General features: G+C 30.2%; 4 protein-coding genes and 1 long non-coding RNA gene across 7 annotated transcripts; 2 read left to right on the top strand and 3 right to left on the bottom strand.

The window, feature by feature from the left end:
• Positions 1-66: 66 nt before the first annotated feature.
• LOC109603471 (solute carrier family 25 member 35-like) lies at positions 67-5513 on the bottom strand. Of its 2 annotated transcripts, none has more exons than XM_049968245.1 (4): positions 5049-5513; positions 840-1078; positions 558-783; positions 67-501 (listed from the first exon to the last, which is right to left on the bottom strand). In XM_049968245.1, exons 1-4 carry the CDS (start codon positions 5290-5292, stop codon positions 266-268), a joined length of 945 nt encoding a protein of 314 aa, XP_049824202.1. In that variant the 5' UTR covers positions 5293-5513; the 3' UTR covers positions 67-265. The 2 variants fall into 2 exon arrangements, with proteins under 2 accessions (XP_049824202.1, XP_049824201.1); XM_049968244.1 differs by lacking the exon at positions 5049-5513 and adding an exon at positions 3479-4073.
• LOC109603470 (interleukin-1 receptor-associated kinase 4) lies at positions 4500-8020 on the top strand. Its single transcript, XM_020019973.2, has 6 exons — positions 4500-5022; positions 5705-6803; positions 6855-7010; positions 7067-7167; positions 7218-7323; positions 7380-8020. Exons 1-6 carry the CDS (start codon positions 4814-4816, stop codon positions 7587-7589), a joined length of 1881 nt encoding a protein of 626 aa, XP_019875532.2. The 5' UTR covers positions 4500-4813; the 3' UTR covers positions 7590-8020.
• Positions 8021-8092: 72 nt separating this feature from the next.
• LOC109603482 (testis-specific serine/threonine-protein kinase 2) lies at positions 8093-9498 on the top strand. The gene is made up of 6 exons (XM_020019982.2): positions 8093-8249; positions 8302-8483; positions 8535-8699; positions 8772-8979; positions 9033-9223; positions 9276-9498. The coding sequence occupies exons 1-6, from the start codon at positions 8214-8216 to the stop codon at positions 9352-9354; spliced, it is 861 nt and encodes a 286-aa protein (XP_019875541.1). The 5' UTR covers positions 8093-8213; the 3' UTR covers positions 9355-9498.
• Positions 9351-16119, bottom strand: LOC109603481 (solute carrier family 2, facilitated glucose transporter member 1-like). 2 transcript variants are annotated; one of them, XM_020019981.2, is made up of 10 exons: positions 15961-16119; positions 15737-15899; positions 11281-11400; positions 10939-11224; positions 10742-10882; positions 10551-10688; positions 10301-10500; positions 10035-10247; positions 9709-9980; positions 9351-9655 (listed from the first exon to the last, which is right to left on the bottom strand). In XM_020019981.2, exons 2-10 carry the CDS (start codon positions 15812-15814, stop codon positions 9505-9507), a joined length of 1599 nt encoding a protein of 532 aa, XP_019875540.2. In that variant the 5' UTR covers positions 15815-15899; positions 15961-16119; the 3' UTR covers positions 9351-9504. The 2 variants fall into 2 exon arrangements, with proteins under 2 accessions (XP_019875540.2, XP_049824200.1); XM_049968243.1 differs by lacking the exons at positions 15737-15899; positions 15961-16119 and adding an exon at positions 13450-13633.
• LOC126265759 (uncharacterized) lies at positions 11580-13440 on the bottom strand. The gene is made up of 2 exons (XR_007548236.1): positions 12427-13440; positions 11580-12360 (listed from the first exon to the last, which is right to left on the bottom strand). It is a non-coding gene; the product is annotated as an uncharacterized LOC126265759 (long non-coding RNA).
• Positions 16120-18148: the final 2029 nt, after the last annotated feature.

The following is an 18148-nucleotide window of genomic DNA, read 5'->3' as shown; positions in this document are numbered from 1 at the left end:
GACATTTAGTAAAAAAGAGGTTTTAAATTAATTTTACGCTAATAACTAGGATTAAATGAATTAAATAAAGATCATATTCTTGATTTATATTTTAATTGAAATATTAGAATACATTACGAACACAAGTTACTTTGTTGTTGTACTGAACAATCAAAACAAACAATATAGTAACAATTCAATAAAAATCACACCATAACAAAATGTCTAACAGTGTATTTATTTAAAAAAAATGCAATAATTTTCAACCCCCTAATAAAATAATATTTTATTCGAGGGATGTTTGACTAGGTTCCATTTTGGCATTTGATTTTAGATAATATTTTTCGTATGCGCCTTTAAACAAATCCCAAAACACCAAACATAAAACAGAATGTGGTCCCAATCTCAGATACATTGGCCCTATTCCCTTGTAGAAAGCCCGAGGTCCTTCAGTGCGATATATCTTTACCACACAGTCCATGTAGCTTGAGTACATCTTCCCTCTCCCGAATTCGTCGACAGCTAAATATTTGTTTATGTTCAGAGGAGTGAATCACGAAAAAAATAATTATACTCACGTTGATTGTACAATCGGGTCAGAATGAGGTCGAAAGGCGTCATCATTACACTGATGGCCACACCTCCAGCCATACTTCCAAGGAATGATTTCAATAGGTATTTGTCTTTAAAATAGTCATATTGATCTAAATAGAGTTTTGCATAATCGAAAGCTAATAATTGCGATGTTGAGCCGACAAAGGCTCTAGGTATTGATGCAACGGCTCCCCTAAAAAGTCCTTTAATCTGCAAGATTACCAGCATGAGGTTCATTCATAAAACAAACATGAGCATCCACTCACACCGTGTTCTGAATAAATTGTAACTAGAGCTCTGTAAAGGCCTGTGTGTTCATGTTGATGTCCAACAGCAATTGCCTCAGCGGCCTTAGATTGTAAGTGGGTTTTGATCAAAAATAGTGGACTAGAAAAATATTGGCCTAGTACTCCTCCCAAACCTCCAATCATTAGTTGCTTGATGAACACTTTGTTGCCTTTTTCATCTTTCATATATCCGCGACCCTCCGCATATTGGTAAGTTCCTTGTGACAAAAAAGTTATGTAAAAAAAATTAATGTTCAGATAAATAGTTGTGATAAAATTTCTAGATTCGTTACTAATGAGTTACCCGAATCAAAAAATTTTCCAAATAGTCATTTGTTTATTTAGATCTAGTTAAACTATTGCAATATGTTGCAAAATTTATTTAGACTAACGGTATAAACATTATCAAATTAAGAAAAACAATTTTTTTATCGGAGCAATTTTAATGTAATATACATGGGCGTTGCGTAAAGTTCATGATTTTGATGATTTAAAATCATGCTAGAGGCATGGCATAAATATGCTAATTTATATAGATAAATTCGATATTTGATATTTCAAAAAATTCTTAAATAAATTAAAAAAAGGTATAATTTAAATAATGTGAGGTCAATTAAAAAAAATTAATTATATTTATTTAAGATATTTTAGAAAATGATTATGGGAACAATGTTTTCCAGTTACAACATAATAAAAATGCAGAGTTATAATTGAAATATTAGCATTTAATTTAGGGACAAATAAATACAATTAAATATTTTTTAATTTTAAGGAACAATACACCCTTAATTCTCAACTCCTTTTATAGCTCCCATAATTATTCTACTGGTTGGATGTCTTTGAGGATTTCAGCATTAAATGGAAAAACACCGACTAGTGTACAGAGTTCAGTTTTTTTTAAACTATGATATCTACAAAAACTAAAAAAATACTAAATATGATTGATAATTTGTTTTAAAAATTTGTAATTATGTCGCAATTTTGCATGACTTGTTTATTAAAAACATAAATAAAATAAGCTACTAGTTGCGCCCTCTTTGTTTCATAGACGACAATAATAAATATCTCGAAATTTTCCAAAAATCCCCTTAATCTCTTAATTAGAGATAATTTAATTTATCACAACAATGTATTCCTGAAAAAAAAGACATCTCATATAAATATGCACTTTTTTAATTTTCATTTATAGCTTAGCTTAAGATAATTTCATATACAGGGTGATTCACAAAATTTAATCTTTAGAAGTTTATGGAAAAAAAACATTTTTGGTATAATTATATATAAGTATTTGTTTAATGTAGTTTTTTTAATATTCAAAAACACACACGTGTTCTACTGAAAGTAACAAAGTTGATGTTTTAAGATACTCAAAATTATATGTAAATAACGAACACTCAGTATAAAATTTGAGATCTCTAATAATAATTCCTTATACAAAGGCCTTTGTTTAATGTTTATGCCAAAAATGAACTTCAGCATAAAAATTGGTGACTTTTCAGGTACTTTAGTTAAACCATCAATCTGTAAAAATTATTGGAAAATAATTAATTACTCAAAAACATTGAGTGTAGGTGTAACTATTTTATTTGCAATTACATGTAGAGTTTAAAAATCTAAAAATATACCGTGTGTTGCATTGAACTTCTAATGAATAAGTTTGGTGAATCACCCTGTATATTAAAGTATCCTTAAAATATAACGACGTTTCTGATACATTTCGAAATATAATATAGTAATGTTAAACCTACAAAATATGATTTTAAATAATTTTTTTAAAAATTTGTAATTATATCATAATTTTTGTTTCATTTATTAATTAAATTCACTAATCAAATATAGTAGCAGTTACGCCTTCTTTGTTTCGTAAATGATAATATTAAATATCTTAAAATTTACCAAGAATCTCATTATATCTTAGTTTGACATAATTTAATATATCACAAATGATACATTTTTGGAGTTTAATTTTTTAAAAATAATTTTAATTATATTAATTAAAAATAAAAAACCTGCACAATTGCATTGATGAATTTCGAGATAATAATGTTGACGTGAATGTATTAAATATATCAAATATGATAATAAAGAAATTTTTTAAAAATTAATAATTATATCACAATTTTAACTTGATTTATTAAATAAATTCATCGATAAAATAAAGTACAAATTACGCCCTCTTTGTTTTGTAGACGATATTAAATATCTCGAAGTTTACCAATAATCTCATTCATCAATCATCTCAGATTGAGATAATTTAATATATCACAAATGACTTATTTTTAGAGAGCTTATTTTTTTCGACATTTTAATAACAAATTCAATAATACTAATTGAAAATAAAAGAAACAGTTAAAACAGGTTTTCTCTATCTAGTCTGGTGTCAACCAAAGACAACTATTTTGGGAGACCCTGTATATTAATTACACCATCTATAATTGTTAAGGACACTCAAGTTTATTCAGTCTCACACAAAAATTAAAACACCATAATTTTATTCACTGATAATAAATTCAAAATATTGCATAATCTAAGCTTGTTTTTATTAACTTAAATTGCTTTCAATTCATGTAATGCCTCTTATTGCATTGTTTACATCTCCAACCATCAACAAAAATTACCTAATCTCATCCCATTCATAATCAACTGCACGAACAGTGCGGGCGTCAGTCCTTTTTGCAAGGCCAAAATTCCATCGTTCTTTGCAACCACATACCCCGCGTGTAAAACGTTTCTGTAATAAACGGCGTGGTGTCCCTTTGCCCGTAGTTCCCCCTGCAGCTGCATGCGGGTCTTCAGTACTTCCAGAGGGTTCGTGAAGAATCCCGCGCATACCGCTGCAGTACCGCCAATCACGAAATCCATTGCACTGGTCACAGATTTTATTTGTTTTCTATTTTGTTTTTCAAGTGGCTCAACTCACTTGTTACACTCGTAGGTCACAACACATGAATACATTTAACATTTTAGGTTGTTTACTGTGTATTATCTTATCACAGCTTCTTACTTACAGTTAATGATATTTATTATTTGTTTTAATTGATCTAACTTGGTGGTAAGAGTTGGCAGAAAAAACGAGAACAATAAATTTTATTCGATGGGATTTGTGTGTTGTAATCATTAGTACATTAGTGACGCAATTAATCTCAAGTATTGTCGCACATTGTAACCTGTGAACAATTAGGTAATGGTTGTCAGAACTGCTAAAAGTGATTAGGATGATTTATATTTAGCCCTTAAACTTTGTTTTATTAATTTTCCCTTACAATAGATTAAAAATTAAAGACAGTAAAATTCGAAAATAAATTCAATAAATACGTATGGGGAAAGCGGAATTAGAACTTAACATATTACCTGTTTCGAAATTTATATCTTCTAATTAATTAAAGTGATTTATTTATAAAAAAATCTACATTTGAATTAAATTTGAAAGCCGTTATTTTCATATCTATGGGAACGTATTTGAAGTTAGGAGCGAAATCAGCTGAGGCTAAATACAGTCTGTACATTCATGAAGTGTCATAATTATTTTACAAGTTATTCTTTAAAACAATTTGTGGAATTTGTAACCTAATATATTTACAAATTACTTTAATTTATATTTATCTTATTTATTTCACCTTTGAAGATTTTAAGAATTTTATTATGATCATGCGTTGTCCATATTTTTAATAAATTGAACAATTAATAAATTAGTTTATTAAATAAATAATTGACTCAATCTTGTATGAAAATTAACGTTCTTGCATTTCTAATTAAATTGACAAATATTACTCATTGGAAATTTTATGACCAACTTCACGTGTATTTTTAAGGTGTCCTATTGGAAACCTCCAACCTTTATTTTTATTTATATTTAATTTATATCGTTAATAAAATTATTTGTTTACCCTCAAGAAGGGTAAAACTAAATGTGATTTATGCTAAATTATTGAAAAAGTGACCAATCAACGAAAATGACCACATCAGAAGAAGTGAAACTAGATCCAAAACTACAATTAAGAAAATTAGATCTAAGACTCCTAAGAGAGTTAGAGGCAATACTCGACAGTGATGATTTATGGAAACCATTAATGTGTAAAATACCAAAAACATTAAACACTGATCCAACAATGTCCAAAATATCACACAAAAACCCACCCAAATACAACACAGAACATTTCAAGTAAGTACCACATTATAAATATTTACCTAGTCTCAAACCATTATTTGCAAGTTGCAATGCTGCAGCAGCAGTAATACCCTTCTGGAGACTGAAGACACCTTCATGTTTGACTATAAGATAACCAGTGTGGATGAAATTTTTATAAGTCACCGGATGAGTTCCTTTTGCCTTCAGTTCTCCCTGCATTTGCAATCGAAGCTTTATCACATCCAGTGGGTTTGTGATTGTGCCTGCACAGACTGCTGCGACACCAGCAATCACAAAATCCATCCCAAGCTAACATATTGCATTTGCCACTTTAGAATTTTCAGTATAAATACCATTTAAACCTGCAGTTTATGCAACACTACAATTTTATAAATATATTTTTGGATCAATTCCCAGTTACATTTTATTTGGTGTTAAGTTTGTTTGTAAATATAGACATTTTGGGGTTAGATTGTTGGTTTATTTCTATACAGTGTGATTAATTAAATTTTAAAAATCTGCCAATGGGGGGGTCACTATATATAAATGTATTATAAATAAATCAATGTATACTGTAGAATAATAAAATATGATTAATGTTAAACTACAAACAAACAATCTGTTTACTAAATGAGAAATATATTAACTCAAACATAAAAAAGAATAGTACAATTACTGAACATAATCTGAGGCTCTAGACAAATTAATTTTTTAGAATCATTGAGAGTGTTTCTGTGAAAGACCGCCGTTCATGCACCAATATACTTTTTGACGAATGGGGCACTTCTGGAAAGGTGCTCCCCACCGTCGGCCACCTATTTTCCCTGTTAAAACAAGCTGGAGTATATAGAGCTGGCGATCTGCTTGCCGACTTACTAGGCGTTCCTCGTCCAGAAAGGCCTGCGACTGGCCCGGATGCTCTGGTGAAAATTCAAGATGTTGCTCCAATAATTAGAGTATCCGGGTCTATAATGAAACCTACGAATGTAAATCGTAGTGTCAGTCACCACCATCACACAGTGCATTTTGAAAATGACGAGCCCGACTTAGATTTCCTTCTGAGGGACAGTGAAGATGTGTTAAACCAGTCCGCAGTAACACCGGAACAAACTGTCTCTGAAAATCAAATGCCTGACTTTAGTGCCATAATGCCGTCGGGCAATCCATCTACGGTATCTTCAGGAGCTCTCCCCAATTTATCCATGTTTCAATCAACCACCGACAACAATGTGTCGAATAGTGGCGAATATTTGCCACAGTTCTCCAAACTTGGGATAGATACATCAAACGAACCAATAACACCCCAAGAAAACAGCGTGCCAAATTTAAGTTTCTTTCAAAGTACCCAAGAACTGCCGGTTATTTTACTATCCAACGATCAAAATAATTCATCTCACTCAAGAAACACCAACAGTTCACGGATGTGTTCGTCTCCTCTACCTAGTTTATCCCTCAACACATCCTTACCACACTTCTCATACGTAGATTTAGAGAGGTGCACGAATAACTTCAACAACGACCCGTACACATCCAGAGAGAGCGTCGGCCGATACTTGGGCCACGGAGCTTTTGGTTCCGTCTACGTCGCCTTCGATTTGATTAAAGATCCTGTCGCTGTTAAAAAATTGAACTTGGATCTAGTGAACAACAATCAAATGGACCAAATTACAAAACAATTCCGTAACGAAGTCGAAATTTTAAGCAAATTTAAACATGATAATTTGCTAGCACTTCTCGGGTATTCACACGACGGTTGTACATATTGTCTTGTTTACGAGTATATGTCTGGTGGTACATTACATGATAAAATTCAGGTAGTTAAAATATTTCTAAGTAATTATTTTTAATAAAAATTACAATTGTAGTCACAGGAGAATCGTTTGCACTGGAAAGAGAGATTAAATATATCTTTGGGTTTGTCAAAAGCCATTACTTATTTACATACTGAATTTAAAGATCCTGTGATACACAGGGACATAAAAAGCCCTAATATACTGCTTGATGAAAGCAATAAGGCTAAGGTAACATATTTTAATTATGTATTATATACGCTTTTTTAACATATCATATTAAATAGTTAGGTGATTTTGGACTAGTTAGAAATATCTACAATAATCATACAAGCACTTTTACTAGTGCAATAGGAACGTCTGCTTATATGTCAGATGAGGCCTTAAGGTAAGAGTTAAAAATAAAATCCAAGTTCTCTCTAACATTAAAGTTTCCAGAGGAGAAATTTCTTACAAAATGGACACATACAGTTTTGGAATTGTTTTACTGGAATTACTAACATCCCTACCAGTTAGGGATGAAAGCAGACAAGAAGTTTGTTTGGTATGCTAACGAATTGCTGATTAAAGTAAGATTTAATGCAATTATCCTGCTTTTAGAATGACCACGTTGAATTTCAATATAGTACTGATGGTAATGGCAGTAATTTGTTGGATCGACACGAGGAAGTTGGGGACTGGATAGCTAATGGCATTGACATTGGAGAAAAACTAATCGAGATTGCTTTGAGATGTCTGAAAAAGAAAAAGATAAGACCTGATCAGAGTGAGATCACCGAAAATCTTTTAGATCTTGTAAAACAGATATAATTATAAAAGGTGAAGTCAAAAGAAACCAGCAAAAACTGGGATGCATTTTACTATATATAGTAATTTTATACATTTTAATTTCAATAACTGTAAGATATTTGGCACAATTTTAAGGATATGTCAACAAATTATTTTACATTAAATAAACTGGTGATAACTGGTATTGATATCAGTATATACAAAAATGCTAAATATGAAGATAATAAATGATTATGTTGAATCGAATTATTAAACCCTGTAAGCTGCTGAGATATTTGGAAATTTTAATGTAGATCATTTAAAAAATATTGACAGCAGCATAAACAAATGACTTTTGTTAAACATTTGACATAGTTAATTAATTTTATTTGTTATTGTTAATTGACGTATAAAGTCCAGTTGTAATTTTATTATTATACATAGTTACTTTTTGAATAAAAACATGTTTAGAATTTTGTGGTTCTTCGTAACATAAAATAGATTAATTTTTAATTGTTTGAATCTACGTTTCATAATTAATTTTTTTGACATAAATCAATCTTTTTATATTTATTCTGATTTATGACACTAATAATTGCAAAATTTAAATTCACGTTAGAAAATTAATTTTCTCCACATCCGAGTCTAATAAATATCACACTGTAGATGCCGCCCACTAAGAAAATGGCAGAAACTGTTACAGTAAGTATATTTTGACTAATGTTAATTTGTAGTAATCTTCGAAATAAATTAGGATAGTTCCAGTGCCTTGGCAAAGGTTCTGGGCTATACTTTTGGTAGAACTCTTGGAGAAGGATCGTATAGCAAGGTACGTACTGCAAAAAGTCCGGAAGGAAAGATATTGGCATGTAAGCAAATTAACAAGGAATGTGCAGGAAAAGATTTCATTGAAAGGTTCCTTCCAAGGGAACTAGGGTTAGTGTCGGTAGTGGATATAAATATTTCATGTTTATTACTTAATTTCAGAATAATTTGTAACATAAAACACCCTCACATTGTCACTGTGCACAAAGTGTATGAAATAGCCAATATCATTTATATTTTTATGGACTTCTGCCAAAATGGCGATTTATTGGAGTACATTAGAAAAAATGGAAATTTTTCAGAAAAAACTTCGAAAGAATTATTCAGGTATGAATTAAAGCAGTTAAGGGAATCTTGTAACTGTAGGACACGTTATAAATGATCAGTAATGATTTATAGGCAAGTAGCAGGTGCTGTTGATTATTTGCATGGCTTGGATTTGGCACACAGAGATTTAAAATGCGAAAATATAATGTTAATGGCCGACAATCGAGTCAAATTGGGCGATTTTGGTTTCGCCCGCCATTGTAAAACTGCTCATGGTGAGGAAATTATGTCGAAAACATTCTGCGGTTCATCCGCCTATGCAGCACCAGAAATAATTCAGGTATCACCCATTCAGTTAATAATAAACTGTTTTAATTTATCATTCTTACTCAGGCTCTTGAATATGAACCAAAAAAATATGATATGTGGGCAATGGGCTGCATCTTGTATATCATGACCTGTGCGTCCATGCCCTTTGACGATTCTAATATCAAGAAAATGATAAAACTTCAATTAAGCAGACATATCCATGCAGTTATAGCAAAGTGGGAGACTCGTACTGAAGCACTTAAATATCTCTTGTGGTAAAAGCGTACGTTGAAAGACAATCGTTTATTCAATAATTTGAATTTTTAGCGGCTTACTAGAACCATGTACTAAGGAAAGATATACCATAGAAGATGCGATCAACAGTCAATGGTTAAAGGAGGATTAATGAATACCATAACATTTATTTCAAACATTTATCATCGCTTGTAATAACAATTTGTAATTTATGTTTATCAGAAGGTTTTATGAATTTGACTGAAGTATCACATTATATCATTTGTATAAAAATAAAAGCATATCTTAATTGTAACTTGGTTTAGGCTTCGTTTTTCACTTCCGATATTGGAAACGTTTCCTCAGTACCTGAGGAACTTATTGGTGATTCAAATAGCTTCGACGAAAACCCATCTTTGCACAAATGGGCTACTTCACTTGGGTCCTTGCCTCTCGTTTCTGGTAGATATATTCTAAAACATAAAAAAGTGTCATTATGTGTAAAATATAATTAACTACTACTTACCTTGTAAATATGTACAACAAAACAACGATAAATGCGAAAATATAAAATGACGCAGCACCAATACCATTCTGCATGATAGGAAACAGTAGGCCGACGAAAAAGTTTCCACCCCAATTTGCCATACTCCCCAATGCCATCGCAACAGGTCTGGGACCAACTTCGAACAGCTCCGAACCAATAAAGTATGGTATTGGTCCTAGGGCTATGCCGTAGCACACCACAAAACCCATGATACCCAATATGCTTACGTATGGCATCCACTTGTAGGCATCCTTGAAATGTATAAGTTAGTTTTCAAACGCCTACACCACCTGAAAACATCTTACCATATTACTAATCGCTACTCCCAACAAAACCAAAAAGAAGGCGGTAGTGGAAAGGCTAATTTGAAGTACAGTCCTTCTATCGAACATAGCCATAACTCGGATGGAAAGGATGGCCATAAGCAAGTTGCACACACCTGCTCCAATTGTAGCTAGTTCACTGCTTTCCCTCGATAAACCCGCTCCTAAGAAAATTTTCGATGAATAATAAAAGACCTAAAAAATCTCCTTTCATATTGGAAGGCGGAATAAACATAGTGTGATCTTACGGCGTTAATCCCACTTAGCTGTTGACCTGCCTGTAGTGAAATAACAAGCAGTAAAGGCATTAACAGCTCTTTAGAACGAAGGGCTTTGCCGATTGTCCAAGCTTTGCCTTCACTGGACGTATTGTCTTCTTCCTCTTGTTTCAGTTCCCGAACCTCATCGGCAAGGAATTCCGCTGTGGTGTTTCGTATTTTACATAATTCTGAAAGTTATAATTAATTATTGTATGTTTACTCGATTTTTTATGCTTACGTTTTAAGGCGAGGTGATGTTGCTTTTTAATAACGTATAAATATTTCGGACTTTCTGGAAGTACTGGCATGGCAGCGCCGCATAATATTAAAGGCACCAGATAACATCCCAGCAAAAAGGGCCATTGAGACTCATTACCTGTAGACACAGAATTATTAGTCTATGAATTGAAAATCAGAGTAATTACATACCTAAAATGGTTTCAACAGACAAAATTTGGGCTACGAGGACACCTGACGTGACTCCTAACGGACAGAGAACCCCGGTGGTTCCCCGCAAATGTAAAGGTGCCAACTCCGTTAAATACATAGGCATAACCGATGTAATTAAACCTATATCAACAATTAATATTAATAAAAATTTTTTTGTTTTGTTTGATTTGATTTACCTGATGATAGTCCAACCAAAAGGCGACCCAAGATGATCGTCTCAACGGAATTAACTGACTTGCTAATGACAAACAGTAACCCTCCAATAGCTCCCAAAACCGAACTAATAATCAGACTCCCTTTCCTGCCAGTTTTATCCGCTAGTACTGAACCACCCAAAGACCCAATCGCCGCACCCACCAAAAATATGGAAACTATGGAAGACCATAAAAAGTCTAAGGCCCCTACTGATAGATCTACATTATATTTAGAATGTATGCTTTCGTTGCAAAAGGTTTTGATAATCTGAAACAAATCAGTTTTCAGCAATGTTTAAAAAATACCTTCTTAGTGAAACTTACGTCAGCTGGAGTGTTCACAACTCCAATGTGAAATCCAACGCATAACGAGGATCCTATTGTTGTGGAGGCACCGGCCAATAACAGAATTTTTGACCATCCTGGTTTCGTCACAGATATTTCCTTAAAGTTTTCTTATTAACATACACGTGAATATACACCATCCTGTGGAGGAGGGATTTAAAACTAAATTTCTATAATATCGTTCGTTAGTTATTTATTTTTATGAAGGTGTTTGAATGTGGAGCATAAAATCTTACCTTCATTTTTCAACGAAGATTATTTATGCAGGTATGTATATAGTGAGTAATTATTGATATTTTATTCAATGTTTAGTTAACACATTCTCGTCACACATCAAATACGTACTTTTGTATGGAAGTCGATTTGCATATGAACATATTCGTAATTAATAAAATATTAAAATTAGTGTCGAAGTATGTCCAACGATGAAATTAATAATGATAGTTGATTGTGACGTTTGGTAGAAATGTTTAAGTAAAAAATGTGTAAAATTAAAAATAACAATTATTACCTCATGACCAGATGCCATACTCACAATTTAACAAAAGCTAATAATGGTAAAAAGAACTGGATTTATATATGAATAAAAATTAATTAAAACTTATCAGTTTAATTATAAATTCTATTAAATATTAACATCAAAACATAATCTTAATTTCAGATTAAAGAAAACTCATCTTCCAGACGTCACAAACAATTGATTAACTTAGATAAAGCAATGAAACGTCCGTAAAATTAAAATATTTTATTCTTACAAAACCTTTTATAAAAAGTGACAGTCTTATAAATATATAATTGTGATATGACTAGAACAGAATTTGTTTAATTTAATTGCGAAAATAAAATTTATACACCTATTACGACAGCAAATCCTTTTTTGAGACTAGTGGTGTATAAATTAATATTTTCTGTTAATAAGAACATCGATAACATTACAAATATCATTCAAACAAGGCAAAACCGAACCAATCGCAAAGATCCACCAAAACCAACCGCATTGCCAGGTATCAAGGATAAAGTAGCAGAGCAATATGCATGATGCCGCATGTCCTCCTATAGCTAACGAAGATTAAGGAAAACTAGTTGGTTGGGTATATTGTTCCAGTAGGTGTTTAAATTACTGACCTTGTAGAAAACACTTTAGTTAATTTACGCACTAGTTAGCATTAAACAATTCTGTTAACGTCCGTTTAAGTGGTCTTCAAAGTATGATTAGAACGTGTTTCATTTTTTTATATTCTAATGGAAACGAATCATTAAGTTTTGTTGAGTTAATTAAAATACTAAAGGAATGTGTACCAAATTGGTTGACCAGATAGAGAAGAACTGACTTAAGTGTCCAGAGCTCAATTTTTAACTAATGTTTATTGATGTTTATGATATCTTTAGAAATTGATGTTTTATGACGCACAAAAATAAACGTAAATAAGGAACACCCTGTTTAAAATTTGAAAGTTCTAATAGTGGATTCTTAAAGGATGATCCTTAATTATTGTGTATACTAAAAATGAACTTGAATGAATGAAAATTAATAACTCAAAAACTATTGGGTTTAGGTAAAGGACATAGTATAACAATGTTATTTGCAATTACATGTAGAATTTAAAAATCAAAAAATATACAGGGTGTTCCATTAAAAATAACAAAGTTGAAGTCATTTTGTTCAAAATAAATTAGAAGAGTAAATCAATTGTCAATCAACAAGTTATAATTGCTATAAAAAATTTAAATCACTACCTTTTCCCGTTCCCCATAAAATTATAATAAATAAGTGGAATTTTCGTATTTGAAACATATAAATATTTGACGAACTTAACCATTGACAATATATTTGATAATTGGTAATTATATCACAATTTTTACATGAGTTTGCTTTTAAAAATATATAAACAAAATAAATTTTTATAGACGATAACATTAAATATTTCGAAATTTACCAGATATTTAATAACATATTAATTAAAAATAATATTTTAAAAAATTGAGATGTTTACTCGTCTCAGTTTTTCTCTACATGGACTGGAAACACTCGTAACCAACATGGGACACCCTGTACAAACACCAAGGTTGGTTAATACAAATCAAAAACACACAAATTTGAGCATTAGTGCATCGCAGCCAAACCCAATGTGTCTGTTGTAAAATTACCTTTATAAACATTTTGTAGCTCAGTTCAAAAGAATGAAAAAATCTGCATTATGGTATTATCATGAGTGGTTCAAAATACATTCGACGCACAGATAAATTGAAAACAAAGACGACCAAAACAACAAATGCATGGCTGGCGTGTAGCTTATATATAATGTATAAATTTGTGTGATCCAAAAATATCGTGTATTTATTGCCAACATAAAAACATGTTTTTAGCCTGACTTTTGACCTAGTTTAAAAATTTTGAATCGTACCACATCTTAATTTCATATTATTCTTTAACAAAAACAAAAGATTTAAGCAAAAGGATACACAGCAATGCGGATGTACTGCTAAACATGGTAATTCCTATGACAAAGGCAAACAGCTCAAAGCAAATCATGGTTAATGCCAAGCTAAGACCAACCACCAATCTGGAATAAATATCAAAATGCATCTATTCATACTCGTCGTACTACACAGTAAGTTCTAACAAGTTTTAGAGGGCATCTACATAAGTTTAAATGGGTATATTAAAAATGTAATAACTCATGTTTATGGGAGGCAATTTGTCTGAAAATTATACAAGGTGGCAAAAATTAACCATATATTTTTGACCTCAAAATAGGACGATTTGACCCAATTACCTATATAACATTCCAACATGCTTCTTAAAAGAGATTCAGGCCTTCAAAAGTTAGTTAGTGAATGTGGTTATCATGATTAATCTTAGAAACTATCAAAGGTAAAATAACAAAATTTTGTACATTTACATAACTTTTTAAGTTAAGTAACAAAATAGGCCTGAAAGGATTTAAAAAATACAGAAAGAGCTTAAAATTACCCTAACATTTTTATATGTAACTATATTTTATCTCTGACATCACAATATATTTTAAAATTGTTGCTTAAAAATGGTACTCTTGTTGAACTTGATAGCAGAATTAGGTAGAATTTTGTGGGATCTATTATTAGAATCTTTGGAGACCTTTAGCTCTCTTAGGAAGCATATTGGTATATAGGTAAATTTGGTTGAATAGGTCTATTTTGAGGTCAAGAATATGTGCTTAATTTAGGGGCATCTTGTATAAAATTTTTATATATATATAAAGTATGTTAATGAGAATCTGTCTTTTAAAATTTCAAACAAACACCTAAAAAATTATGGATGTTTTGTTTGTGGAAATTTTTTTGTTTTACAAATTCGATTTGGCAAGAGGAATTGCTAATCATGAGAATAAAATAACTAATAGAACAACGGAAAAAAACTAGTAGTCGAAATTTTAGTTACGTAATCTACCTTCTATTAAAAATATATTTTGGTGTTATGTTCAGGTTGCGGAAAGTTTTATTAATATTGTCATATAAAATAAATTAGGACACAAAACAATATTGTATTTATTTCATAAAAAAACAAATTCAAATCTAAACACCTCAGATCAAAAAGACCTTACACAAAGACAAATTACTTCCTGCAGATGGTTTACGAGTCAACATTTTTAATTAATTCATAAACGAATTCCAAACAATTCGAAACATTGACCCGCTTTACGTTTGTTGTGTCTGATATTAAATACAACAAACACATGTAAATACTTTTTAATCTTTTGCAAAGCTTTAGTCATAATGATTTATTTAATTTTTATGTCATTAAAGCGACGCCAGATTAAAATTGTGTGTCATAATTTAATTGAAGCGTTAAAAAAATATTTACAAATGAATGCAAGTACCATAAATATTCAGATAATGAAACTTTAGATCCTGTAATTATTTTAAATGACACTTTTTAATTATATATTCACTTCTGGCTATAATCCAACTTTGTGCCTTTGTTCTTAATAAAAATACTAAAATTTAAGGTACTCGGCGGTACCAATACTTCTTACTAGTAAATGAGGCTCATAACCCAACAGAAAATTATATGTGTAAAGGATACTCCAGGTAAATTTTCACTCGGACTCGGAATTTCTGAGAATTGTTAAAGTACAATACAAAGTACCGTACTCGGCTTTTGCACCTGGATTTGAACCTAAATTATACAAATAATTATTTAATTTGTTCCTTTAGCTTTTTAAAATAAATACGAACCAAAAATAATAAATCGCCCATGATAATCCCCGATAACACAAACAAACATTCAAAATGCAAATATTTGCCAATGTTTGCCGTCGAATGTGATCGCAATGACTTAATAAAATTCCCAAACAAAATGGAATCGTAAATTACTGTACGGATTATTCGTAATACAAACAAACAAAAATGCAGACAAACCACATGCCATATAATAAAAATTATAATATCTCACTGTGTACGGTGACTGTTGAATGCTTGCTCTGTTATCATTTCCGGCAAACAAGACTTCACACTCTCCCTGCTGTTCCATAACAAAGAAACGCAAATTGTAAAATGAGCAATTAAAATTAAAAACCTGGCCGGAATCAGTCCTGCCGTATTGTACATTGCCCAATCTAAAATAAATAATAAATATTTAAATAACCGTTTAACGATTTAATGAATGATGTTGTTTACCTTTCGAATTTAATTCGAGCACTGTTTTTCACTGAATCATTCGGTTGCACACATTTAAAAGCTTTACGAAGGCTACTACCACAACGGTACCGTTAACATGTGTTTTCTACACAAGCGGCGCGCCGTAACCTGAAGTTATCGCCGGAGTAGGTACGACGGATTATTGATTGTTTGTGTCAAAAGTGAAAATAGGGCTGGTTTTTACTTGACGTCTGACACAGAACACATCTGATATATCTAGTTTATAACCCCCAATTTTTAAGGTGATTTACTGTATGTGTAACTAAAGTCAACCATAAAACGGCTTATGATTAATTTATTAGTTTTTATTAGCAATATTTTTTCGGAAACTTTAAGCTATAAATAAATTTTTTCATAATTACTTTATTTTGAGCACAAGAGAAATTAGGACGGAATTATTTGGTGAAATAATGGAATGGAAATTGTTTATTGCAATTTGATAACAAAACGACGTTTCAAATGTAAATGAATATATAATTTTAAAGTAAAATACACTTTATGATTCAAACACCGCGAAATTTAAATAAATGTTCTAATCATAGAAATGTGTCCATGGTCATAATACTGTTTGAAAAGGATTTAGATATACTAAGCAGAGATCTGATGCCAATCAATGTTTTCTTAGTATTAATATTTCGTTGATCAAAAATAAGTACTACGTTTTCAATTTTATCAATATGATGTTTTATTAATACATTCCAATAAATTTTTATTAAGTTTTAATTATCTATAAAATATATTAAATAAAGTATTGAGGCAATCAGATTATTAAATAAATAAATTACCATAAACTTGTTAACTATTATGTAATTTTCATATCCTAATTATAGTTAGATTTAGAATTTTTTTTATTAAGTAAATTTTATTTATAAAAATTTTAAGAAGATATAAATTATAATTTAATTTTCATACTGATACTTTATATATAATTTACTGACACTCATTTGTAGTGAGACTAATTAGTCACCAAAAAAAATATTACAAAATTATTTTCTGAGTACTTTTAAACAACCAATTAAAAACATCAGTAAGATTTTTTTAGTAAATTTAGTTAAGATTACTAAACACTAAAATTTTAAATAGGTAAATGCTGTATATTTTACTTACTCATTACTATATTTTAAATTTAAAGAAAAATAACAATTATGATAAGCTAAAACAGATAATAAAATAAAAAATATGTGTTGTTCCTTTATTTTGTTATATTTAATAGATTTTTATTGTGTTTCAGTTTTAATACAATAAATATGAGCATAGAAAATAGTAAAAATTTTGAGTTGAAACTTTTAACACCAGAATTATAATAATTATTATATTTACAATATTTAAATTTATTATTTTAAAATGTATTTAAATTCAGCAACTTATTTTTCATGATTGTTTATGTAATAAATAAGTAATAATGAAGATGTATTTTAAATTTATTTTAATGTTAAAATTATGTATATTTTATTTTTTGTGATTAGTTTAAATAGATTTAAAAATATTTTCAATGTTTATTTTGACCAATAATATTATTTGAATATTTGCAGCTTTGGTTGGTCTGTATTTTAAATGTATTTTACTTTGTATATACAGTAGTGGCCATAATTATGACAACTTATTAAAATATATTAAAAGTACCAGCTGTACTACTGGAATTAGATGCCAGTACCTATAGTATTTATTGTTTTCTCTACTACAAAATCATGTAGAGAGTTATTTTAAATATTCATTGTATTCAGTTATTTCAGCATATACATTATATTGATAATCATCAATTCATCATCATTTAATAAATGATCCATAAATATATATATATATATATATATATATATATATATATATATATATATATATATATATATATATATATATATATATATATATATATATATATAAATATAAAACCTCCTTATTTTTTGGCAAAAATCAAGAAAATATTCGGGGATATATTCAATATTTTATTTACCAGATATATTGTCATGATTACTTGTAACAGTGTTGGCAGTGAGTTAAATATCTGCTGAGTGGATGGATTAAAAAGTGAATCATGAAAAATCATGTTCCAAAATGTTTTGTTTTGCCCGTTCCAATCTCCAATAGAGGGGAACATGTTTTAAACCAATGTCAACAAATTTTGGAACATGGCATGATCTGAATAAACAACAACTACACAAAGTGTAGT

This window comes from Aethina tumida, chromosome 5 (assembly GCF_024364675.1).
Source record: "Aethina tumida isolate Nest 87 chromosome 5, icAetTumi1.1, whole genome shotgun sequence".
Lineage (NCBI taxonomy): Eukaryota > Metazoa > Arthropoda > Insecta > Coleoptera > Nitidulidae > Aethina > Aethina tumida.
Note: the sequence above shows the minus strand (reverse complement) of the source record. Positions and strands in the feature narration are given on the sequence as shown.

Coding starts and splice junctions, on each gene's coding strand:
- LOC109603470 (XM_020019973.2), top strand. CDS start 4,814: ATGACCACATCAGAAGAAGTGAAACTAGATCCAAAACTACAATTAAGA. Junction 5,023..5,704: donor TACAACACAGAACATTTCAA/GTAAGTACCACA, acceptor TTAATTTTTTAG/AATCATTGAGAGTGTTTCTG. Junction 7,324..7,379: donor GCAGACAAGAAGTTTGTTTG/GTATGCTAACGA, acceptor TCCTGCTTTTAG/AATGACCACGTTGAATTTCA.
- LOC109603471 (XM_049968245.1), bottom strand. CDS start 5,292: ATGGATTTTGTGATTGCTGGTGTCGCAGCAGTCTGTGCAGGCACAATC. Junction 1,079..5,048: donor AAATAATGGTTTGAGACTAG/GTAAATATTTAT, acceptor TTTTGTCACAAG/GAACTTACCAATATGCGGAG. Junction 502..557: donor GACCCGATTGTACAATCAAC/GTGAGTATAATT, acceptor ACAAATATTTAG/CTGTCGACGAATTCGGGAGA.
- LOC109603482 (XM_020019982.2), top strand. CDS start 8,214: ATGCCGCCCACTAAGAAAATGGCAGAAACTGTTACA. Junction 8,980..9,032: donor CAGCACCAGAAATAATTCAG/GTATCACCCATT, acceptor ATTCTTACTCAG/GCTCTTGAATATGAACCAAA. Junction 9,224..9,275: donor GCACTTAAATATCTCTTGTG/GTAAAAGCGTAC, acceptor TTGAATTTTTAG/CGGCTTACTAGAACCATGTA.
- LOC109603481 (XM_020019981.2), bottom strand. CDS start 15,814: ATGGAACAGCAGGGAGAGTGTGAAGTCTTGTTTGCCGGAAATGATAAC. Junction 10,689..10,741: donor GTCTGTTGAAACCATTTTAG/GTATGTAATTAC, acceptor CTGTGTCTACAG/GTAATGAGTCTCAATGGCCC. Junction 10,501..10,550: donor ACATCACCTCGCCTTAAAAC/GTAAGCATAAAA, acceptor TATAACTTTCAG/AATTATGTAAAATACGAAAC.